We start from the raw sequence: 26,107 nt of genomic DNA, 5'->3' as shown, positions 1-26,107 counted from the left end.
GCTTTTGGATGGTTTCTGTGAGAGTCCCACCGTTCTTCTCCCTTACTTGCCTGCCACTGTGCTGATGTTGACTCTCTCACCCAAAACCCAAATAAGTGTACACAAACACATACTCACTTGTACACACACCTATCACACTGTACTAAACACACACAAGAATGACTGCATAGGGATATTCAAAACTCATACCTAAGGGCTTATATACACACACAAATAAACCCATTATTAGAAATCTCAAATTTGGTACGCTCAGACCACTTTCGAAAGGATTCTTCTTAGTGGAGCTGGTCTATTTGAGCTAAGGGGCACCTCTGTCTTCCCTGCATCAGCCTAGTATGGTTCAGAGTAGCAGCTGGTGGTGGGGTGGCATGGGGTGATCATCTTCTATAAAGCTACCTGCTCTGTGTTGAGGCCAGTAGCCACAGGAAACTACTGAGTGTGGATGCTGAGGATGCACTTGTTTCTTTTGCAGATTCGAGCTGATGGTCCCCCCCACGGCGGGGTCCAGTATGAAACAATCTCTGTGCTCAAAGACGGGAGCCCCATCCTTAGGGACATGGCCTTCTCCATCGATCAGCGCTACCTGTACATCATGTCAGAGAGACAGGTAAGTGCCAGCACCTTTCTCTCCCTTCTGAAGCCCAGGAGGAGCTGATAGCCTGTGACCTTTATTCAGAAGCTGTTCCACCTAACAAGGGAGACCTCTGGGTTTACTGCTTAGGGGCCTGGGAGAGGCTGAGTCCATGGATGCTTTTGCAGGGAGCCAGAGAGAAGCAACAGGGGCTTGCCATTTCCCGCAGGCTTCTCTCTAGACCACAGCCCCTGTCTCAGTGCATAATGAACAGCCCCTCAAGAAAGGGCCAGACCACACAGAGCAGCTTGGTGTGATTAGGAGGTAGATTTACTGCTCCTGGGCCCACAAAGTCTGCTGCTCAAGGGAGCCAAAGAAGTGTAAATAATCCAGGCCCCAGGCTGGGCCCAATCCTGGGAGAGACAGATCTGAGAGAGGGCCTCAGGAGATGAAAATCTCAGCCTGCATCTTTGCCTGAGGCAGGGTGAAGCTCAGCCCTTCTACCAGCCTTGAGGAGCTGAAGCTCCACCTGCAGAGCTGGGGAGCCTTGAGAAACAGACTTCTCCCCTCTCCTGGGTAACAACAGGCAAGGTTCCCCACCTTCTGGCATGGAGCTTATATTTGCTCTGGATTGTATTTGCTCTGAATTGTATTTGCTCTGGATTATATTTGCTCTGAATATGTGTGAGCAGAAAGAAGGCAAGTGCAGGGAGAGCCATGGTGAAGGGCAAGAGAAGCAGGGAAGATGGGAGAGTCTCCAAATGAATGGAGATGCAGAAAGCAAAGACCTGGGGGAATGCTGTTTTTTTTTTTGTATTCAGTTAGTGAGTCTTCAGTTGTTCAGCAGAAGCAGTGATCTTGGCATTGACCTGAACACGGTAAGCTAGATAAAGGCCAAAGATGGAGAAGAAGGGATGTGAATCTGTCTTGGTGCTGAGGACAATGACTTAGGCTAGACAAGTGTGCTGGGATAGAGGACCAGCAAGCTCTCATGAGGTGCCTCCTAGCTCGTGTGTCTTTCTCAAAATAACTGTCAAGATGCCAGATGTCCTTCATCAGTGTCACCCAGAGTTCTCTTTCCCTCCTTTGTTTTTGAAAGATATAATAATTCGGAATCCGGGAATGATGGATGAGTGCAAGGAGGAAGGAAGAGGCAAATGGGCACATGACAGCATGAGGGAAGCAGTGATGCAGCTCTAACTTGAAAATTACTTCTGGAGAATCGATGACACAAATCATATGCTAATTGCATGCAAATTACATCCAGATCCTCTTGAACCCACCTGTCCTCTTACCTCCTTTCATGTGGCCCCTGCAGTTGATGTATAAACAGGCCCAGATGGGAACCCAGTGGAGCTGGAGGAGGCTCTGCCTGACCCAGAGTGGGAAAGACAGTCTGGGAAGTAAACACCAACCTATCATTCTAATAAAACAGTCGGGGGGACCTAAAAAAACCCCTTACTTGGAATATGTTTATTGGGAACAGTGTACTTGGAAAACATCAAAATGAATGGGACTTCACCGCTACCCTGAAGTTGCTTCCAGTCTAAGGAAGGAGAGACATATACCCAGAAATCTATAACATCAGGTTTAGTTCTATCCTCTGCTTTTTTTCCATATTCTTTTCCTTAGGCAAAAGGTGATTTCTTAAACAAAAACTGGTAGGTGCCCACTATACAAATTTAAACAATACATATGGAATAGAAGATAACAAGTCCCTAAACTCCACTACCCAAATGTAGCACCTTGTTAATAATATTTGGCAAACACCATTCCAGACACTTCTCAAGAATATGTACGGAGAGAAGGATGGATGGATAGATGGCAACCTGGATAGGGGGAGAAAAGGGTGATCTAAGGGATCAAATAGACCCATATTACATATGGTATTTTTAAAAGACATTCTGCCTGGTGGAGAACCAGGTGGGTGACCCTGGGTAAAAGCATTTTCTTGGGTTCTCTGAACCCAGGAAAGTGGAAAAGCAGTAAAAGCAAATAGAGGTGACCAATGAGACTTCAGTAGAACTGAGAAAATTTCAAGGCGTGCATTTTTTGATTGTATATATTTTTCTCAAATAGGATGCTTCCTGAAATTACATTCAAATTTCGGTGAAAGGAGAGGGTTTGGGCCAGGGATGGAGACAAAAGAGAGGCCTTTAGGGAATATAATGACCTCTTAAGAGTGTATGTGACATCACCTCTGGCAACATCAGCCCTGGCTAAACCAAGTGTCCATGTTGCTTATTTCTTTTCTTTTCCTTTCTTTCAAAGATTTTATTTCTTTATTTTTAGAGAGAGGGGAAGGTAGGGAGAGAGAGAGGGAAAGAAACATTGATGTGCAAGAGAAACATGGATCCGTTGCCCCTCATAGGCCCCTAACCAGGGACCTGGCCCATAACCCAGGCATGTGTCCTGACTGGGAATCGAACTGGCAACATTTTCATTTACTGACTGATGCCCAGTCCACTAAGCCTCACCAGCCGGGGCTCACATCACTTATTTCTAAATGTCCTCTCCTTCTGCCTCAGCTGCCAGTTCTTGTTACAGTCTACACCAGACAGAGGGGTTCAGTAGTAGCCAACCATGATGAGCAGATAGAGGAAGAATTTGGGTAGAGTGCCATGGGGCTGTCTCTAGGAGGTGACATATTTGTCCAGAAAAACGCTATGCGAGGTGGAGCTGTGAGCAGCAGGCAGAGTCTAAGGGGGATTTGTGGGAGAGCTCTGAGGCCTGTCACCTAGAGAACTATAAATTGTGTAGAAATAGGTAGCCAGGTGAGTTCACCAGGGGCTGGGGTCAGGGATGAGGGCCAAGAACAGCTCAGAAGGCCCATCTGTCTGAGTCTGAGCAGCTATAAGTGCAGAACATGCACAGACCACTCGGACCTCTGAAAGGAAACTCTTTAATGTACATCATCAGAACAGTCCATGGAAATGAAGTCCCATGACTTGGGTTCTCATTCAGGGGGTCACTATAATCAGACGTGTGACCCTCTCTCAGCTTCAGTTACCTCCCTTATACACAGAGGAGCTGCATCAGAGAACAGGGTTGTCTCTGAAGTCCGGAGCTCTGATTTGGATCCTATCTCAACACTTTATAGCTGGCATCCTCAGACAAGTCACTTTGCCTCAGTGTCCCACGGGGTCAGCAGAGACAACACATGGGAAGTGGATCTGCACTGCCTCAAGCACCACACAGAGTCGACGTGAAGACTTTCTGTGAGCCCTCTTCCAGGTCTCAGACTTGACCGTTCCACGACTCGGGAGGGTAGCGACTGAGAGTGTGCTCAGAAGGAGGTGAAGTGGCAGGGCGACACACCCAGGAGGCCTGTGTTCTAGTCCTGGTCCCACTTCTCACAAGCTGGGTGACCGGGGCCCTTAACTTCTCAGGCACCCAGTTTCCTTACCTGTAAAGATAGAGATAATAAACCCACCTCTCCAGTCTTTTTGAGATCTTGAAGAGGCCGATCTAAGGTCTTGGCCCTGGGTCTCTTCTCCCTTCCGGAAGACACCACCAAAATCACAGGAGACAGCCTTCGAAGTTTCTGAGGCTGTGTGTATTTGTATGAACTGTCCCCCTGAAGGGTGTATGCTTCGGAGGGGCCGGAATGCTGGCTGGTTATGGACTAGTACACCTCTGTTTTGAGGAAGCGACTTAAGGCTTTGAAATTCTCTAAAAGACCTAACACCTTGTATCATGGGAATCACTTTATAGTAAATCTCTGGGCAGCCTGCTCTCATCCCTGCCTTCGCCTTGTCCCCAACTCTTCTCTCTCTGTTCCCCTCCTCCACCCCCAAACATAGCAACAATTGTATTCATGACACCACATGAGAGTAGATCCAAGCCTCAGGTCTCAAGTTTTGCCTAGATAGGTTTTCATCTCCCCACAGAGCTAGAACAATTCAATACAGCTCATCCTCTCTCTTCGTGTGTGTGTGTGTGTGTGTGTGTGTGAATTAAATGTAATTAAGAAAGAGAGTAGGACTCGTCAGAAGTGTTGGGTCTTTAGTGCCACCGCCTAACAATTTAAGTTAATGTACTGTTAATAGATCGAAGGCCAGCCAGTCCCAGGGGAAAAATCTGGAAACTGATTTCCCACTCCTGTTAAACGCCCAGGCTCTCCACTGATGAGATGCCTGACTCTTCCCTAGAAAGTCCACCCAACTTCCTCAACAGCAAACTGACAGATGTTCGGGGAGGGACTACAAGTCACTCCCATATCCTTGGTGTCTCAGGGAAGTCAGACAGCAAGCCCAGGGAAAATCAGGCTGCGAGCCAAGTGAAAAACCAAGCGACAAGATGAAAAGAAACTCGATAGCCCCGGTTTCCACCCAACTTCTTAGGCTGGCCACTCCTAGAAAGGGAATCTAACTCCGTACTCTAGGTAGATAGAAACAGAGTTTGGGGATGGAAGCAATTATTCTATTTTATACTTTAATTAGTTTGAATTAGCAGAGGGAATAGAGGCATAAAATGATCCAGCGAAGGGTGAAATGGAAAAAGAGAGTGGCAGTTGGAGAACGGCTGTATGCAGCCTGGAAAGGGGCTCGGGATCAGCAGAAAGCCTGGCGATGGGTGTGTGTGGGGTGGGGTGGGGTGGGGTGGGGCATGGGATGCTGCTGGCTATTTCAAGGCTTGGAGAGGCAATATAGCACAGTGGTTAAGAGCTGGAGTATGGGACTCAGCCTTTCACTCAACCTATGACTACCTACTAGGCGTGTGGCTTTGAGAAAGTAATTTCACTTCACTAAACGTCAGTTTCTTCATCTGTATAATGGGCCTACTAATGACAGCTACTGGGGGATTGAGAGAATATCCGTAAATGACCTAGCCCTGTGCCTTCAAATAGTGGTAGTGGTTAGTATTGTTGTTGTTGTTGTTGTTGTTGTTGTTACTGTTACTAGTCATATCAGAAGCTCTCGAGGACCCCAGGGAGGGCTAGCAGCATCTCCACTTAAATGATGGCTGAGCCAGAGTTCCAAATCTCAGCCAAGCCTCTCCAACCTGCCACTCCTGCGGCTCCCTCCCCAGGGACGCCTCCGAAGTCTCAGACCTGGCCGAATGACAGCATCAGGCTGAGTTGCTCATAATCTGCTATTTATTTTTAAAATTCAGGAATGTGCCCAGCAGACTAAACAGTCCCGCTCCCCTTGATACATGCAGAGGCAGCCCCGGGCCCGTATGTGAGGCCCAGGAGGCCAGTAGTGCAGCATCTGTGGAGAGGAGGGAGGGGATCCGGAGCCCTGGTCATCCACCCACCCGCAGGGCCGTCTGGCTGCACATGTGGAGACTTGGCCAGAAAGGGGCGTCCCTGGGGCTTTTCATCTCTGGCCTCTTCGGGTAAGCAAACCAAGTGTCAAGCTCATTGCAAAAGATGGCCTGGCTTCTCCGAGCAGCGGACACTCAGCCCCCGGCTCTAAAAGCCCTGACGTTTGTCTGTAGTTGGCACAATGTTCTAGGCGTTTGTTGCTACATAACCAACCCCTTCACAATTTAGGGGCATAAAACAACCATTTATTAAGTTCACAAATTGTGTAAGTCAGGAACTCAGATGGGTTGCGCCAAAAAGAGCTTTTTTTTCTTCTCTACAAGATGAATGGTGTGGAGTGACTAGAATGACTAGGGACTAGAATCATCCAAATGCTCCTCCTCTCACATGTCAGACAGCTGGGAACTAGAAGGCTGGGATCAGCTGGGACCGTCTCCACGTGTCTTGAACTTCCTCACAGCATGGCGGCCTCACAGCATGGTGGCCTCAAGACAGTAAACCTTCTGGAGCACCGCAGCCGACGGCAGACATAGCAGCTCAGGGCTGCAGGAGTAAAGCAGAAACTTTATTGCCTTTTTTATGACTTAGTCTTGAGACTCACAGAGTTCTCTTTCCATCTGCCTCTCCCTCTCTACAGCCAATCACCCCGGGTGATTCCGATGCTTGTGGCCGATGAGCACAGTGAGAAACAAGGCCCAGGAAAGATAAACACGTGGTTTCCTGTCTCCCGGGGTCATGGAGCCACAGAGCATCACAGCTCCTGTGCTAACATTGCATCAACGCCCCCCCTCCCGAAGGTGGCCTTCCTTGGTGGTCCACCTTTGGTACGAAGGGCAATGGGTTTTAGGACACTTACCCTCATGGACTAAGGGAGACTGACTTTTTAAATCCCCCACTTTAAGTCACTTAAGAGAGTAGGGGCACAAAGGACCTTGACTTGGTGTTGTTAGAAACAAACATTATTTGAAAAGGTTGTGAAGTGCCCCCCCCCCCCCGCCTTCTCTGAAGGTCTCAAGCACAGGACAGACCCCTCCAGTGCCCTGCATTGCATGGAGACCCTGTGTGGGGTCGGGAAGGACACACCAGTCCCCTCCAGCATGTCGTCCCAGCGGTATCCAGCTGACTTCACCAGAGAACTCATTTGGGTTCCTTTGGCTTGGAGGAGGGCCTGTCGACTATAAGTCTGGACCTAGGGCCAACACTAAGAAGCATTTTTAAAGCGCTGTTGTGGTACAAGAGTAATAGTAAGTCTCCTACCTGTAGCCAAAGACACCGAACTGCCAAACCTGAAAGATATCTAAAGACTTGGGGAAGGGAAAGAAAAAATATGGAGCCATGCTTCCAGATGTCCCCTGCTCATTTATTTTGACATCTCAGACTATTATTTTGATTGTGCACATTTGTTTAGTCCAGACGATAAGGCTTCCCTGGGCGCAGGCCGAGCGTGCCAAGGTATATTTTTACAAGGCGGTGGAAGTCTCAGTAACAGGAGCCCTGCCTGCCGCCTGGGCTGGGAGGCCTGCGCTGACTCATGGGGAGGAGGGAATGTGAGGAGGCAGGGGCTACAGTGGAGGCTGGGGGACTTGGGGGAGAATTACAGAGTTTGCGGATTAGGAAAGTGAGGATAAGCGAATTTCTGCTGCACTTTTGTTTTCAAATGTGTCACTTTCAATCCAGGCCTTTGATGCCCATGTGTTTCTGGTTAAGGGCACGGCCCCCAGTGCGGGCCAGGAGCTGAGCGCACATCTCAGTGCCTTTCCCAAAGGAAGGGCGGAGCCCTGCCTCCTGGGGGCGGGGCCCAGGGAACTGTGGCCACCGCAAGCCTGGGTTTTGATTTTTCCACCAACTTTCCTGCTATTTCAAAGAGGCTGACACTGAGCTTATTCCTTGGCGATTAATATTCTCACTGGAGCATTTTTTTATAAATATTTTCACACCAGGGAAAGGAAATGCGAACCCACCCTATTAATTAGATGCTTGGCTTGTGTTTAAGAGAGAAAACTCCAGCTTCTTATTTTAAAATCCCTTGGTTTGGAAAGAAATGATCGAACACAATGGCCAGGCTGAAAGAACTGATGCCAAAAAACTCATTTCTCTAAATGGGCAGGGGGGGGGCTGGGGACTCTTTCTCTAATCCTTGGCAAGGGGTTTGATTTCTCTTTCTGGATAGGTATTGTTGAATGCTGAGTGCCCAGGATGAGGTTCCCATGGCTGAAAGATGGGAAACCATAGTGCCTCAATACCAGAAGGTACTGCCAGCCCCCCACTTATTTTATTATTCCCCCCCTACTTATTTTAAAGATAAGGAAGCTGATGCCCAGAAAGGAGAGGCACTTGCCTAGGCCATCCTCTTAATTTCCAGAAGAATCAAAATTAATACTAAGTAACCTGGTCCAGCCCAGCATTCCTTTTCCCAATTCACAACAGCTTCACGTGGGACAGGCCAGAGAGAAAACTGGTTGTACGTTAAAAGACTTTCAATTAAAAAATTACAACAACCTGGACTCTAGAGATTCCCTAAAGGTATCCCCAAGGGTCAAATTAAAATAGAGAAAGATCTGCACATCATTTGCATACACAGACTCATTTATTTAATGGACCTTTAAGGGCCTACCATGTATAATGCATAGAGTTGTCCACCTGACAAGTCATTTGCATACGCAGATATAGACGGAGCAGTCTTTCTAAGTAATTTTCCAGCCAAGATCTTATAAATAGGGCTGCCCTGAAGGTAGGCACCTTCTTGATTCCTTTTGCTCATTTCCAATGCAACAACCACACTGTTAAGTATGATTTCGTGTAGCGATAAGTAAAATAGAATCCCTGCCCTCGGGAGGTCACATTCAGATGGGAAGATCGGTGTATAAGGAAATTACAGTGTGAAGTTAGCACTGCCATAACAGGTGTGCACCATGCATTCAGTGATGGAAGAAACTCGTATCAGCCAGTGGGGGACCTGTCCTTGTCCCTCCTTCTTGGAGTCCCTCAGACAGAGCACTCACCCTGTCTCTGATACAGCAGTCCAGAGCTGGTAGAGCCTCAGAGATTATCTCTTGAAAAGTAGCTTTACTTTTTAGTTGAGGACAAGAGACCTCAGGGGGAAGAGACTCTTGAGAAGGGAGGGTCTACCAAGCTAGACTGTAAAGAAACAGATAGTGATTGCTGATGGGTGGTTTCCTGACCCCAGGAAGTGCATGGGCTCCAGACTCTACCCACCTACCTAAGTCAAGTCCTGACTCTACTCACAAGGGTGTCCATCCTACAGCCCGAGGGCCCCATGCGGCTCAGGACAGCTATGAGGGTGGCCCAACACAAAATCGTACATTTACTTAAAACATTATGAGGTCTTTTTGTGATTATGTGTTGCAATGTATTTAATGTGTGGCCCAAGATGATTCTTCCTCTTCCAATGTGGCCCAGAGACACCAAAAGGTCGGACCCCCCTGATTGATATGTGACCTCAGGCAAGTTGCTTTACCTCTCTGTGCTCTCGTTTCCTCCTTCGCAAAATGGGTGTAATTATGAGGTCTGCTTGAGGGTTAAGTTAATTGAAGGAATACATAAAAAGCACTCTGAAAAGTACCTGGCACCTATTACCTGCTTAATAAATGTTAGCAGTAGTAATTATATTTTTATGGCTGTGCCACTGCACATAATCATCAGGCCAAGCCCTGCAGATCATGCTCTGTGTGTAGCCACACCTAACGAAGAAACTGAACCGCCCCACCTTGCCTCTCAACTCTACCTTAAAGTGTGTTGAAATCGGCTAACTAGCATGTAAGCCAGGTTTTTTTTTTCTTATTTTAGCTTACAGATGGACCTCAGTTAATATAACAATCACCCTGGCCCTATTTACAGATAAGAATACTGAAATTCAATCTGGCTAAGAAATTTGCCCAGGACCATCAAGCTGGCAAAAAGCAGGGCCAGGACTCCACCCCATACTTTCCAGGCCAAACCCACATTTGGCTCCCTGAGATGGCGCCCCCTGGCTGCCGCATGGCTGTAGATGTCATCTCCAAAGGGTTCCAGTTTTAAGAGAAAGGGCACGGAGGTGGCCTTCAAGACTCCAGGAGACCAGCACAGACTCACAGCTCCTCATCTGATACCCACACGGAGACTGGAACAGTGCACTGTTTTGTGTTAAAACCCGATAACAGATAGTGAGCGCCACCCTGGGCCTTACACGAACAGTCACAGGAACTGTCTCGGGTGGTCAGAGTCGGGAGAGAGGGAGGTGCCTGAAGTTACTGCTGCTGTTCATCCTGTGCAATGGGCCGGGCGCCACACAGGCATTATCTCAGCTCCTTACAGCAACCTGGACAGACAAGTATTATCAGCCTTACTTGACATGTGAGAGAGGCTCAGCAAGGTTAGGTGCCCCGAGCAGGCCATTCATACCACTCCTATAGGCAGAGCTGGGTTTGGCGTACAGGCTGCCACCTGTGTGGCTGAAAAGCTCCTGCCTCGCCAGCCATCCCCCCACCACCAAGGAGACCCACTGAGGGACCAGAGTGGGAGATGTTGTGACTCCTCAGCACAATCTCTACCCCTGTCCACTGCCTGGCCTATCTGGCAAAACAAAACCTTTGCAAGGGAGCAGATGCAGTAGTCATGAGAGGCACTGCACCCAAGCCCTGATGCAACCTCTTGGGTGCAACAACAAGTGTGAGCCAGGCAAATTGGTATTTGCTCAGTGGCCGGCCCCAACCAGGGGTTCTCAGATTCTAGAAAGCTCCTGTGCTTGCCACCTTGAGTCTTATTGTCCAGCCAAATCCCAGAGCCCCATGGTGACACCCCAGAAATCTGCAGCCTGCTTTCTAAGCTGCAGAGCTTTCCCTCATGCTCCCTGTGTCGAGTTTCTGTAATTGAATGTGTTTTATTTAGACCATAACATTTAATGCCACTTTGGATTTCCAATTAGGCTTCAATCAGATGCCGAGAGTCTGATTCGTTTTGTTGTTTTGATCCACACAAAAGATGGCAACATCAGAGGAGCCGTCGTGAAAAGTTATTTCCATCTGCTGATGACTAGGACAGTTGCTGTGATGTGAAGACACAGCTTCTGAGGTGCCAAGAGAAGAACCAGGCATCAGGGGAGGGGGAGGGGACAGAGGGAAGTCAGCTAACCCTTGGAATGAAGCACAATGGGAAGTTCTGAGTATAGTGGTTTCCCTCAGAGAGAGTGGAGCTGGGGCGTGGGCCTCAGGCAAGTTGGTGAGGCTCCCTCCTAAGTGGGCTAGGGTCCTGGGTGCCCAGGAGGGAAGGGAGAGGAATTGGTCTCCACTCGAGCTTGTTTCTCACACAGATGGCCCAGGCCTTTTATCCAGGAGATGTCCCATGAACACAGGGTTCCTGTGAGAGGGGAGGCTGGCCATTGGGCCAGTTTCCCCTGGGGATGAGTGAGATGGGGCAAGCGCTCCTGTGTGTTCGGGGTGTCTATCTCACACAGCTGTTTTCCACAACAGGGCAGGGCCATGCTCACTGGGGAAAGCAGGGCTTGCTCTGTCTTCAGGGCCCCACTTGGCTGCATTTTTCCATCTGGCCCCGTAGTCCTTCTGTAACCCACCCAGCTCAGGGACCCAGGGAGCCATAGTGTCCACTTCATAGCTTGCATGCTGCACCGTCAAATTCCCCAAGCCTTTGCCACTCAGCTCAGAGTAATCTTCCTCACTGCCCTTCCCAGTATTCCCACTTCTGCAAACAGTTTAGGGGTTGAAATTTGCACCAGGTGGAGGGAGAATGGGCTGTGTCCTCAGCAGTCGATGGCTTAGCAAATAGTCTGGGTTCAGCCTCTGTCCCTCAAGTAATGTTTAATGATGAAAAGAGGGAGATGGGCAGAGAAAAGAGCCAGGCAGAAAGAAGATTGGAAAGAGAAAAATGGACAGAGCCAAGAACAATGTCTAGTTAACCACTAAGTCACCAAGTAATTCATCAAAGAACCTTTGAGGACCTATTGGGTGCACAGAGCTTGTCCTCATAAAGTCACACATACACAGGGGCATCAGACAAGTCCGTGTTGAATTTCAATACAGTTTGCAGAACACGGGGAATGCATGAGAAGATGCCACCCAACAGAGCCTGTGAGGCAAGGAGGGCTTCTTGGAGGAGGTGCATTAGGCGAATCATGAAATAAATCAATTTCACCAAGTGGAATAAAAAGCAAAGGAACACTTCTCCAGTGAAGGGCACGTGGAGCCATAGAAGAGTTCAGCATATTCAGGGCACATTCCCCCGATTTCACTATTGTTGGAGCTGAAGACAAGGATTAGAAGGCATCAACCTTCACAGAATGTTCATAGCACCCAGGCGAGCAGCCTTCAGGTAGACTCAACCCCCCTACCCTCACCAAGGTGCAAGGAGCTTCAGGCCACAGAGATGGTGCTTCAGGCTCCCCCAGCTCCAGCTGCTGCAACATAGACCTTGGGAGAAGACACGCACGCACACAATTCCCAGTGTTTCTCCCTCCCTGGCAGCAAGCCTGCCCGCAGGCCCCCTGCACAGGCTGTGGGGGATTTAAACAGCACAGTCAGGAAAAAAGGAGTCAAGGGCTAGGCAGAGCCCACCGCCAAGTCCCTCTGTGATCAGGCCAATCCACTTTCCCCCGGGACAGTCACTTCTGACTGTATGAAAACCTGTCTGCATTGCTGGTTCACAGGAAGAGGAAAAGAGAGATTGTGTAGCATTTCACTGATCCTTTCATTTGGTCATTTCAACATCACTTATTTGTGGTGGAGACCTTGCCTGTCTGGGCTGCTTCTGTCTCCCCCAAAGATAGGTCAGTGTTCAGTCCATTCTAGGTGCTTAATAAACACTTGTTGAAAGTTGGGGAGAGAGGCAGGGGAAGAAGAGAGACAAGAAAAGAGAGGACTATGACAAAGAGGAGTTGCAGGGGAGTGTAGAGGTCCTTTTTCAAAGCAGTTAGGCCTTATTCAAATCTTGGCTTTGCCTGTCTTCAGTAAGGCCTGCCATAGCCTCTGTGAGCCTCAGTTTTCTCTTCTGTAAAGTGGGGATAGCAATAATACCTGCCTTCTGGAGTTGCTGAGATGATTCAATAACTAATCCCTGCCAAGTACCTGGGACAGAGGAAGAGCCAAACCCTGGAACTGGCTCTAGCTAAGCCCCGCTCCTTCTCTCTGGTTCACTCGCGAGCATCCCGTTACGCCGCCACGGAGCCCCCACACTAACATGTTGCTCATTTTTCATCTTTAAGTCATCTGTCAGTTGCATCTATTTCTAGCCTCTGTCTTATGAGACAAGAATAAGGAAGGGAAACAGATAACTGCAGAGGCTCATTTGCCAATTGTCAGCTCCCGCCGTCAGCAGGGCTCTCTGTCTGCTTCTCCCTGGGTGCCTGGAAAAATCATTGTGACCTTTTATTTACCGGTTGATCTAGTCATCTCTGGCTCCGGGTCTCTGCCTGCCCCTCCACCCCACCGCACATCCCCACCCCTTCATCAGCACAGTGCTGGCTTCCTCCCTCCCAGGCCCCACCTCACTGCGGGATGGACAAGGTGTGCAGGCCCCTCGAGCCTCCCTGTCTTCACGACCATTTTCTTTAAAAACTTGTGGGCGCGGAGAGGAGGAGGAACCGGAATTATTGATCTTCCCTGCCAGTGCTCTCACCAGAGGGGTTGCTGCTGCTGATCCTCTCCTGTAGATCTCCTCTTCCATCCTATTTCACTGGAGGGCTAAACCGAGACCTAGGCCAGCAAGTGGCCTGCCCCGCCGTTCCTAAGGAGGTCGCGGCATTTCCCAGGAGACCACATGTTTCCCCCGACCCCTCCTCCCAGATTTTGTCTGTAGAGCCCTTTTCTTGTGTCCCCTTTTTTTCATCCACTTCCCCAAAACCTCCACCACCCCTACCTCAGGTCCTGGCTGGCCGGCCTGCCCCTTTCCTTTCTTCTTCCCCCCATGGGCCCGGCCATGCATTCAGATACAGTTCCTCTGAGCCAACTGGCCTGAGGCGTGCACCTCCAGTGGTGAGAGGAGGCCACTGGGGATAGTGACAAGGAAACAGAGATGGTTAGCACGTGGGCACTGATGAGAAGACGTACCCAAGGGCTCCCAGGAGGCCAGGAATGAGCCAGGCTGACTCAAACCTGAGTCTTGACTGGCTGCAGGAGTTCATTGTGTAAAGAGTGTGTATGTGCCTGCACAGGTACATGCACCAGCCCTAGATTGGCTTCTGGAAAAATTGATCCAAGAGAGAATGCAGCTTTTTTTTCTCCATCGCCTTCAGGTCACTTGCCTTGGACGTCCTAAAACCTTTGTTGCCCATGTCAGACGTGGCCAACCTTACTTCTCCCCTGGATTTAGGGGGAGGAACCCTAAAGCCTCTTGTGCGAGGAGTCGGCTCCCAGCTTTCCAGGCTCTCCTCTTGGCCCACGCTGTCAGCATCAATTTTCTGCAGGGAGTGATTTAACCTTCATTTATTCATTAATTCTTTTTTTTTCCCCTTAACTTCATTAGGTAAGATTTATAAAGATGTTGAATTGGAAAGGTCACCTGTCGCCAGGCCCAGGACAGTGTGACACTGTGCCCTCATCTCCTCTCATGAGCTTCCATCCAGGAGTGCTCTGGAGGTAGTGGGGGGGGGGGGCAGGGGGGGGGCAGCAGGGAGAAGACAGCAAAAGCAGAGCCACTGGCTCCCCAGGGAGGCAGGGCAGGCAAGGGGGTGCCACAGTCTCTGAACACACCCACTCGCCGTCACCCGCCAGCTATTGGGAGGCCTGTGGCACAGGGGGAGGGCAGGGCAGGCTCTGCATTAAGCACATCTGGAATCCTGGCTTCGCCTCTTACTAAGATGACCTTCACCGAATTATCTATTCTCGTTAGACCTTAGCTTCCTCTTAGAAAAACTGTCGATAATGATAGACTCTCCTTCATCAGGTTGTTGTGGGGTTAAACAAGGAGATGCATGTAGAGCACTGAGCCCAGTGCTGGGCACACAGCAAACATTTGAAACATCATCTTTCTAACAAGATCTGGAATTGCCCTGGACGTGCCCTGCAGTGCTGGGCAGTGGTTAGCTCACTAACCCCTAGAGACTGGTACACAGGGAGTCTCTTTGATTTCTCTGAGGAAAGGAAGCCCGCATAGTTCATGACTGATCCCATCTCCAGAACCTCAGGAAAAGCCTCAGTTCAGGGAGGAACCAGAAAGAGCCAAGCCACTCCTTGGTGTCAAGACTGCTTCCCAAGGCCCAGCAGATTTCAGCAGGGAGTCAGGCTAGCCTGGCGCCCTGCTCTCTGCCGTGGGCTGGCCACCCTCACGGTCTCAGGCCCACCCAGCAGCCACCCACGGTCATAGGCCTTTCCCAAGCTCTGAGGCCTGCCGGGCTCGGCCTTTAGCCATCTCATCTCAAGGAGTTGTCTCTCACTAACAACCTCCCTAGAAGGAGAGGGAACAGACTGCAGGCTAAGGAACCATGCAGATATTTGGAACTTGTAGAAAGACAAATGTATCTGCTTGCTGCCATTTTCACATGCCCTTGATTCTTAATGCCTCCAACAGAACTCAAAACCTTCCCAATCAGAATGAATTCTACTCTCGGAGCTTCTTCAGAGTATGGTAAAAGCCAGATAGCTGGTGACTATCTATTAGGTGTCTCCCCCATTAGGCTCTAAGCCACTAGGAGACCAGATGCAGGTGAGAGGTGTATGTTCCCTCCCAGCACTGATTGTACGGCCAGAACTCAGTGTTTGAGAAAGTAATTTTCATAGGAAAGCAAGCAGGCAAACCTATTCTGTGTGCCAAGCTAAGAATATCGTGTTCGAATATGATCACAGAGGATTACAAGAATTAATTTTATTTTATTTAACATTCTTAGAGTTCCACCTTCTAGAATTCAACATGCAAATTTATCTTCTTCGTGCACATTGGAGCATGCTAGATTAACGGAGAAAGTTCTAGTCAACTCACTTTTTCCAGAATCCTATTTCCTTCACCTGGGATTACTTGTTTATTTGCCAAAGATGCACGAAGGAGTACATTGCAGTAGAGGAAGGAACTCCAGGGCTGTGTGAATGGAACCAGTATCTCCTTTATGCTCGATGGAGTGAGAGGGATGCTGTGCACTGGAGGGCAGCCCTCTGAGGGGCACTGGGACGTCTGGGCATGACCACAGGAGGCCCACACTGCCACTCTGGTCCCAGGGCAGGCTCACTGGTCTGCAGATCCCTTCACATGTATGACATTAGTTTGTTCTGCCTGTATGTGTCTGGATTTAATGAGATTTTTTAGAGCGTTGTTAATAAACAATGCTTGACCTTTTAAAGAGTGGCAACATTATATCATTTTATTTCATGAAAAATGGCCCTATACAACAGGCCATTTGGTATAGTTATTTTTCCATTTTCAAATAAATTTAGTTCTAAAAATAAATTTGGTTCTGCGACTCACAGTATTCAATGAGATCACTAGAGATACTGGGCTCTGAATAGCCCAGACAGGAAGTGACCAGCAGTGACACCTGAACTTCATGGCCACTCCTCATTATCTGAGCTCTTCCCTGGGTCTCCTGCTGTGGCTGCTATCACTGTCCCCATGCCTGGCATCAAAGGACACGGTAGCTCATAGCACTGTCTTGGCCTGTCTGTGGGCAATTTCCTCTCCCTGTAATTCAAGCTAAATCTGTATTGGAATTTATAGTAAAGAAAGAAAGCCTCACATAGCCCTCTTTAGTTGGATTGGCCTAAAGCATGAGTATTAGCCAGTGGTATGTCTGGTTATGTTTTGCATGAAGTTCAATTTCTTTACCCGTGGCCCTAGGCTAATATCTAGTGGTCATGGGGTAATGATGAGAGGCATCAGTACAGAGACAATTGTGCACACACGATTTAACCTTTACATATTTTCTGTCTCTGGGGCCAACTGGAGGGAACATATACCCTATTATTTCTGAAACTCTCAGTGTTGTCGCATTAAGTGACGTAACTCACATCAGTGATAAAGCAAAAATGATTGACATTTCCTGAGTCCAGTGAGTAGCTTAGTGCTTTTCAATGCAGATGATAAGCCCCTCCCATTTCAGGGACCACCTTTGGCCCAGAGGTGTTCTTTTCTGCTTCCTAATACTTCAGTCTTAACATATAAAGTTACTTTAAACATAAACAATGACAGATAACCATTAGAGGAGAGTCATCCTTTTACATTGTAAAAACAGAGTTAGGGAATTGCCACTTTTAAGAGGTAAGAGAGACACATACGGACAGAATACCAAGAGACTCTCATTTGTCTTTTAACATTAAATCTAACATAAAACCATAAACAAGAGACTCTTCCACTTGGAGCCTATTTTGTTTTTGTTTCTTCAGGAGAAGCGTATGGAGGGTACCAAAAAGCACACGCTCGAAAAATGTATCATTTCACTGCACTTTGGTTTCCCAGTGATAAAAACGAAGACTCCTACTGTCTGATCTCTAAGTCGATACCTTAGTGACTAACTTGGTTCAGTGAGATTTCTTAGAGCAAACAATTGGATGGTTTCTATTATTTATGACACTTGCTGATGTGCGAGTATAATAAGCTCTGTTCCTTCACATCTTGGCTTGGAATTAAGAAATTCAAGAAGTTCCCTGGCCAGTGTGGCTCAGTTGGTTAGAATGTCATCCAGTAACTGAAAGGTCACCAGTTCAATTCCTGGTCAGGGCACATGCCTAGTTTGAGGGTTCAATCCGCATTCAGGGTACATGCAGGAAGCAACTGATAAATGTTTCTCACATCAGTGTTTCTCTCTCCCTTCCCCTCTTTCTCAAATGAAAATAAAATAAAATGAACCTTTAAAAAAGAAAATAAATTTAAGAAGTTACTAAGATGTGCTACAACATAATGAACATTGAAAACATAGTACTAAGTGGAAGAAGCCCGCCATAAAAGACCACATTTTGTATGATTTCATTTATATGAAATGTCCAGGATAGGCAAGTCCATAGTTGATTGGTGGTTGTCCAGGGCTGGACTAGTTGGGGACATGGGAGGGGGAGGGACTGCTAATGGATATGGGGTTTCTTTTTGGGAATGATAAAAGTGTTCAAAAATCGATTGTGGTAATAGTTGCACAATTCTGTGAATATACTAAAAACCATTGATTGTACACTTTAAGTGGGTGAATTTTATGGTATGTGAATTATGTCTCCATAAAGCTACTATTTGAACAATCTCAGGAAGGCTGGGCCATAATTGTGTGGCTGCTCCATAACCTCTTCTCCCGAAAGAACCACCGCCCGAGGCGGCAGGGCACCCGCCACAGATGATGCTAGTGCATGGCAGCCGAGGGTCTGCCATCCTCATTTTCTCTGCCTCTTCCTTCTCCTGCTCTTCTCCCGCCTCAGTCTTCTTGCCTATTGCTTCTCTCTCCCTTCTCCTTTTTCCTCTTCTCCCTAATGGTCCCACCCGCCAGTGGGCCTTCCTTGACCCTAGGAAGCTGAAAGAGGAGGGGACAAAAGACGGTGAAAATTAGCTGTAACTGTGAGAGTAGATTATTAGTATTACAAATTGTGACTAGAGCTGTATGGGACTTAATTTAGTCTCCACAGCATCACTATTTAGGGAATAATGTCCACATTTTATAGGTGAAGAAACTGAGACTCCACAAGCATGGAGTCTGGGCCTGGGAGTGCCCAGGCTGATGGGGGAAAACCACAATCCAAACCCGGGTCAGTCTCGCCTCAGAGCCTGTTCTCTGAAGCACAAGAAGACCTTAAGTATGAGCTGAGCTTGGTTATTTATTGATGAATTATAACAGGAGTGATTTGATGGGGTTCAAAACTGCAGTATCTAAGATCTCATCGGTTGGTCTGATATTTATGGCCATTTATGGGTGATATCAGTGCGGCTCTTTCATTCATTATGGCTTTCATTAAGACTCTAATCCTGTTTAGAAGTCTGTTTGTCATTTTTAACTCCTCTGTTTAATCTTGGGCAGCCCTCATCCTTCTTCACTACTGGCCAGAGGGAGACAGCTCCTGATGGCTCTTTCTTTCTTGTGATCGAGTTCGGGCGCGGCTGGGAGGTGGGCGATGAGTGTGGCAGAAATGCCTGTGTGTTATGAGCGTGTGTGACGTGAATATGTGTGGGATATCATTGTGAGTGTGTGATGTATGTGTGACGTGTGTGTGGGATCAGTGTGTTTGTGTGGCATGTGAGTGTATGGTATGCATGTATGTTTGTGTTCGTGAGTGTGTTTGTATGAGAGTATGAGTGTGTGGAGTGATGGTGAATGTGTGTGTGTCAGGGAGTGATCATTCATAGATTCTTTTTTCAGAAGCACACGAATTCTTGAGCTGAGACCTAACCATTTATTTCCAAAGCACAGGGGCTGTTTCCCACCCTACCCCACCCCCACCAGCCTCTCTGCCCTAAGAAGACTTGCAGTTGGAGGGACTCTGGAGTTCAGCTTCTCACTTCTTATGGACACTGAGCCTTTGCTGAGAATGTCCAGGGATGGAACTCTCCCTGCCTCCTGGAGTTGTTGGTTTATAGGAAATGTCTTCCATTGGGCTAGTCTTCCTTGAGGGAATCCTGGAGTTCTGTTACTTTTTAAATTCTTAGTTAAGATGTCTAGTCACAAAGAAAAGAAATCTAAATGGGGACATCCCTTATTGTGTCCTTTGCTGTCCCCAGAGCACATCCCAAAGCTCATTCTGTTTTGGTTTCTGACACCTCCCTGCCTGGGACACTTCACCCTGCCCCTCCTCAAGTGCCTCCTCCTCCCAGAGGCTTCCTTGCTCCTCAGCCCACCCTCAACTCTCACCTTCTCTGTCCCCCAAAGGGCTTAGGAAAGTCACAATTTTAGTACCCCAAATTTTCTGTCTGTGGGACACCTAAAACTCTGGTAGACCCACACTATGCATTTCAACTCCCTGTTCCCCCAGAAGACTCTGGGCATCAGGGCCACCAGATATAACAGTCCAGGTTATATACTGCACAGAGGGGCCTGGCTCAGGGGCAAGTGGGTCCTCACTCCTCTTACTCACCCGTGCACCTAGAGGGGGTGCCCTTTTCAAATCACACAAAAGTGCTGTATTAGCTACAAATGGCCCAGAAAGGGCCCCAGAGGGTTCAGTCTTATTTTCTGAGGGTCCTTGTAGCAGCCAGAAGAATGCTTAATGAGAGACTGTGGGGTGGGGGTGCTGCTGCCGTTCCCCCAGCCTCAGTGGACGCACTCTAGCCCCACAGTCCTCTGAAGGCCTCTACACCCTCTCGGACTAATCCCATTGCACTGTGACCACCACTGAACTCCACGTGCCTTGTCTGGCTCCAGCATAATTTGCGCTTCCCAGAATCTGCCTTTTTAGTGTCCTAAATCTTCTTTTCACATCTCTGTTATGTCCTTCCAACTAGTCGGCCACCTGTAAGAGGGCATCTGCCCAAGGACTCTGTCCCCTGCCCCTGCAGTGGGGGCCAAGTCAGTGTTGCTGAGACTGTGCCACCCGCGGAAGGAGCCGAGAAACCAAAGCTCTGTGCTCAGAGCCAGAAGCCAGGGCATCAACCCCCGCCCCCGCAAACACCAGCTCAGGGGCATCTCAGGGGCACACACACGCACTCAGCCTCCCTCAGCGCTGGGCCCAGTTAACTTGCAAAATGTCCCTAAGGATTCAAGAGTTCTGGGAAAACTCAGCCCATCTCATGGTCTCTCTCTAGGGTGACATGAAGTGTTGGAATAGAAAAATTAACTAGCCCCTTCACCAGATTAACCTTTAGTTATCATGTAGTGACTGATTGATTTGGTGCTGGCCAGTAGTGGCTTGGTGGAGACTAACGCTTCATTCTCCTGGACAGGCGATGAGAGGCGGGCCCTTGTAAAGGCAGAGCAGCCTGGGAAAAGGCCTTTAGCTGGCTCCGTGACATAATGGCTTGGTTGTGGATTTCCCTGCAGAACAATGCACGAGGCAGGTCTATCCTGCTGCAGCAGGAGAAGTCTCTCCTGCCTTTCCTTCCTGAAGACCTTCCAGTCTGGGCCCCTGGCTGACTCCCTCCACTTTGATCCCACCCCAATCAGCATCTGTGTCGCATGCCCCCTCAGCACGCTCTCACATTCCAAAATGAAACATTCAGGCCGTCACCAAATAGCAGTATAGATGCTCCATCCCCACAGGCCCTGAGATGATAATGCATCACCCGTGGTGCGTATCCAGATTACGCTCAGGTGGTTAAAAGTCCAGGTCTAATTAGAGTTCCAGGGAATCGAGCCATTGTGTTATTAATGATTCGCCGGCAATGTTCTGATTAAAACAGTAATTTTAATAAGCATAGCTCGATGCTAAGTGTTCACTGAGCACCTAATTACATCAGTTATAACTCCAAAATTATTTAAAATTCCCCTTTTTTTCCACCAGACCCTGCGTGCACCAAATAAAATAGAGACTCAGACAAGGCGGTGATTATTTGTTCTAATTAATTTCCTAAGCCCCTATTTTTAAAGAGGGAAAAATCTTTTGTCTCTCTTCCATCTCCCCAGGTTCCCCTCCACCCCTTTCTATCCTCGGGAGGCTCAGTGACATCAGGTACATTTGAGGCCACCCTTGAAGGCAGCCACAAATAGAAAGCAGCGAGGAAGGTAAAGATTTGAACAGTCGCTGCCGCCAGCCTCCAGGCGGGGGAAGGCTGCAAAGCTCTACTTCCCGCTGACTGTTCAGGCTGGGCGCTGGGCTGGGAGGGGCAGGAGCACTACGGGGCTTCTGACCAGGGGCCAGTTCCTCCCAGCACTCTGTCCTCATTAGACCAGCTTCAGATGGCACCGCCGATGACTGTGCTTGCGTCTCTTGGAAGATGGGGCAGAGGAGTCAACAGGCTCCCCAGTGTGGCAGTTCTCAACTTCTTTTCACCCAGGGGCTGCGTGGGTTGAAGAGAGACCGCACAACTCTTCACTCCCTAGAAGGACCCCAGGGTTTCAGGAAGACTGCTCTGCCGAGCTATCTAAGAGTGATGACCAGAGTCTGATTATTTTTTAAATTATGTTATCGTTAAGATACCAATCTGTCTCCAGAAGTAACAGCCACAATTCCCTCAGATTTGTGCAATGAGCCTGACCTGGAACCATGCAGCGCCATGCCCTTACTTCATGTGACCCTCATGACAGTGTCAGGAACGGTGGTCCGTAGCATTCTCGGGCCCAATCAGTTTTCTGGGAGAGAAAATCAAAATGCCACTTATTTTGCCACCCCCGCCCCTTTTCCCCATGCATGTCCCAGGAAGTCCGCATCGCTCAGCAGCTCACTGTTGGATAATACAGAGTCCTTCGAGTCTCAAACACAGTCTTATCTCATTTAAGGATTGCAATGTCCAGTTCCCATCCAGAGGTAAAACTCTGGACTTGACCGAAGCCCAGATCTTTCCCCTGCCCAGCCTGGGCCGGCTGCACTCCACACGTGCAGCCACGAGGGCTGGGAGGCCTGTGTTCTCTCTCTCTCTCCCTCTTCTTCCCCCACTGGATCTGTCCTTACTGTCCCCTTCAGAGGGAGGGGAAGGGACAGAACGGACGTTTCTCACTTGAACTGGAATTATCACAAGGCAGCCTCACGCTGTCTGAGCAGGCTGATGATTCTACCTCTTTTGGGCTGTGCTCTTCATGGCCCTTGGACACCCCTGTGCTGAGCCGCTCTGGCTGCAGCTCTCAGCAGAGGGGACAGTACCCCCTGTCGTCTGGCCACCCTCCCCTCAGCCCTGATTTTCCTGTACTTCCCTCCAGAGATGCTCATAGGAGGGTCTCAACCCCACCTCCAGAGAGTCCTCTTGGGCAGGTTTTCAAGTGCTTCCCAGCCAACTCTCCCTCCTGAGGTGGCTACATCTGGATCTTGTGCAAGGGAGCACTTCCATGGCCTCACCTGCTACTGTCACAGGAGTGGGGGTTCCAGTGCCTTCCCAAGGCCCTGCCTTCACTCTGCCTCTGCAGAGCTCACCAACCCACCCCCTGGCTTTCCTGCCTTCTGGATTCTCCTGTTCTCGCTGTCCCCTCCAGTCCGGGGCATGTAGCTCAAGCTTTCCAGCTGGTCGACTGAAGGGTGGCTAGGTTACAGCATTCTAGCAGCTTCCTTCAAACATCCCTTAACACCCCCTTTTTTTATTCCTGGGCCTTTTTATTTCTTTGATCTGGATCAGGGGACCCAGGATGAAGGACTGAGGAACTGAGAACCTGGGTCTTGAGAATCTACTCTGAAAAGCTGTGGGAAAGTCTGCCCTCTTACCTCGGCCCACAGCATTCCTTGTATCTTGGCGCCTTGGAGGATGCCTTACTTTTGGCATCCAATCGTATTCACAGATGTGGAAACTGAGGCTCAGAGTGGTTAAGTGGTTTACCCAGCACAGTCGAGTACAGGGTGAGGCTGCGCCAAGTTCTTCCGACTTGAACAGTCGTGTCCTTTCCCTGACACCACGCACCTCTGCTGGGTTATAAACATTAAGTCCATTAAAAAATAAATGCCTTCACGTCACCTAATGAATCCCAGCAGAGTGCCAGGGGCCTCAGCCACACCTAGAGAACCTTCACATCATTTAGTTCATTTACTTAAGGAGCTTAAAATAAAACCTGGATCACTGGGCAAGTGTGATTAGCTTCTCAGCAGGTATTTATAGACCTATTTTGTGTAAGAAACTGAGGTTGGGGCATACAGGGATATCTCACTTGAAGAAATAAAAAGCAGAGCCCCATGAGTAACCCAAAAAGATGGAGCCCCAGGAAGAGTTAAAAAGTGCATTTGAGTCCTGCCAGCTGGGCAGGGAGTCTGATTCAAAATTCAGAGAGAGGTTGCAAAGGTTGGTCAAGAAAGGCTGTGTGGAGAAGGGAGGGCCCAGGGATCTGCATGTGAGCAGGGCAGGGGCAGACGCTCTGATGGGCTGGGATGCGTGAACAGAATCAAGGAGGTGGGACTGTGCAGAGCCTGGGAGGAGGCCAGCTTACCAGGAGCGGGGGATGGATCCTGATGGAAGAAGCCTAGAGTGGAAAGGTCAGGCTGGGTGGGGAGCAGAGGTGAAAAGGCTGAAACATCAGGCTGGGGTGGGGTGTTTGGACTATAAACCTCATCCAAAAGGCAGGGTTTTTTGTTGTTGTTTTGATTTTGGTGGGGTTGGAGGGTGCAGGTTACTATTTCATTTCTTTAGCTGAAGTTGCCATAACAAAACACTGCTTCTTGGAAGCCTTCCCTGATTTGTCCTTTCTCTTTATGTTTGTAGCTAGCTAGCTATACCACATCTCAATTACAGTGCTGATATTTCTTTATACTGTGGAGATTTGTCTATCTTTCTGACAAAATTCTGAGTACCTGAGGATCAGAACCACATCCAGTCATCTTTAAAACTTCATAGCTGCACAGAACTTTTAGAAGGAGCTTAATACATATTTATTAATAATAGCGAACAGCTTCATGCCAGGCACTGGGCTAAGTTTTTGCTAACCTGTGCTACCCTTCATGTAAGAAGGCAATTTTGTGTAGAAGTTCAGAGTGTGGTTTCTGCAGGCAGCCTGTCCAGGTTTGAGTCCCAGCTCCACAGCTTACTGGCCATGTGACTTTAAGTGAATTCAGTAAGACTCTCTCTGCCTCCTTTTCTTCCTCATCTGCAGATAGTAAGTCTTATGTAAGCATGTGCTATTACCATCACTTTTTTACAAATCAACAAATGAGGCTGAGAGCTGAGAAATGGGCCCAAGTTCACATAGCTAATGAGCAAGGAGGCTCTGATGTGCACCCGGGCAGTCTGACTCTAAGATCCATGCCCTCACCCATTACATCTTTTTGAAGAAAAGGGAAAATGAGGTTGTGCAGAACACATCTAGTGTGGAAAGAAGAGAAGGGAGACCAGTGAGGCCTCCATCTATCCTCCCACTGTGAGAATGCAGGCCTGCAGCTGGGGCAGGCAGAGGAGGCTGCAGGAATACAATGGCAGGGACAGACATAGGATGCATCATGAAAGGAGAAATGCAAAGTTCTCCTTTCGCTTCGTCTTGGTCTGTGTCCATGGTCCTGGCCTTCCATGACCTACCGTCAGATCACTTTCTTATCTTGCCCAAACACGAGTCCGTTCCTGGGATTTTCCTTCAGTTCTCATGGGTGTTCTTTGCTGATGCCCTTCTCTCCTCATAGAATGTCCTTCCTCCATTCCTGTCTATCAAAATATCACTAAGTGGTCAAGGCTGCCACAAACGATGACACCTTTCTTATTCCTTCGGCCAGAAGTGATCATACTTAACTTAGAAAGTTTCGTGTCACATCTTTCACTTTCTAGCTCACCCGCCAGAGGGTATGCTTCTTGAGGGACTATAAGACTGTGGCTAACTCTTATTTGTACCCCCATAGTACAAGACTTGAGACCTGGTCTATTGAATAAATGAGCAGATGAATGAAGGGTTCATACCTAAATGAACTAATGAGTGAGTGCATCAATGATAAACAAGAAAAGGAACAAATTATAAGTACCGAGTGTATTTCAACCATATGCAGGTACACCACATATTCGGACGATAAGACGCACCTAGGTTTTAGAGGAAAATAGGAAAAAAATTTTGAAGCAAAAAAAATGTGGTGAAATATCTAATAACATAAATAACATAATATTTCACCAATGTAAATGTAAACAGAACTCAACAGCAGCATTAACAACCATTATTCCTCCGAAATGGCGGGGGGGGGGGGGGGCATCTTATAGTCTGAAAAATACGGTACTCAGTTATAAATCAAGTCTACATGAATGCAAATCCACAAGACCAGGCCAATCAACCCATGTCGATGAGTTCTCAGGTACAGAGCACTGTGTCCCTGCAGCCACTGCTCCCTCAGTGGAGTGGTTTTTATCCAAGTGACCAGTCTATACATGTTCCCAAAGCAGCACAGTGTCACGGGATTCAGCAAAGCATGGATCCTCCCTGCCTTACCCATCTGCACCTTGCCAAGGCTGCAGGAATGAATGAATGGCATGAAGGAATACATGTGCTCTATACAGAAAGGAAATTAAGATTTTTTAATATACGTGTAGGAGACTTTTTTTACTTTAGAGGTTTAACATGTACTGTTACTCTCCATCTCTCTCTCTCTTTCTCTCTCTCTCCCACATACACACACACACACACACACTTACCTAGTAATTTGTCCCAGGAAGCTGTGACTGACAAGAAATGGTTCTGTCCTTCCCAAGGGTGCTAGCCACTTAGCATACTAAGGAAAATGAGACAGAATATTTTCAGATGTGATATGTCAGGGAAGACAAGGTGGCTACATTTCTGATGGTTAAAAAGGAAAGTCGAGAGATGGTTGAGAAAATGTGCTCCATGG

The 26,107-nt window shown here is 48.3% G+C and overlaps 1 protein-coding gene across 1 annotated transcript in view; it reads left to right on the top strand.

Annotated features, from left to right (window-relative positions):
* PLXNA2 (plexin A2) overlaps positions 1-26,107 on the top strand; it is a 211,449-nt gene that overhangs the window by 97,591 nt on the left and 87,751 nt on the right. The window contains exon 4 of the mRNA XM_028530930.2: positions 473-607. Within this exon, the coding sequence (XP_028386731.1) occupies positions 473-607 (135 nt within the window). The remainder of the gene's footprint in view (positions 1-472; positions 608-26,107) is intronic.

Source organism: Phyllostomus discolor, chromosome 14 (genome assembly GCF_004126475.2).
Source record: "Phyllostomus discolor isolate MPI-MPIP mPhyDis1 chromosome 14, mPhyDis1.pri.v3, whole genome shotgun sequence".
Classification (NCBI taxonomy): Eukaryota; Metazoa; Chordata; class Mammalia; order Chiroptera; family Phyllostomidae; genus Phyllostomus; species Phyllostomus discolor.
The sequence above is the reverse complement of the archived record's forward strand: the minus strand, read 5'-3'. Positions and strand labels throughout refer to the sequence as shown.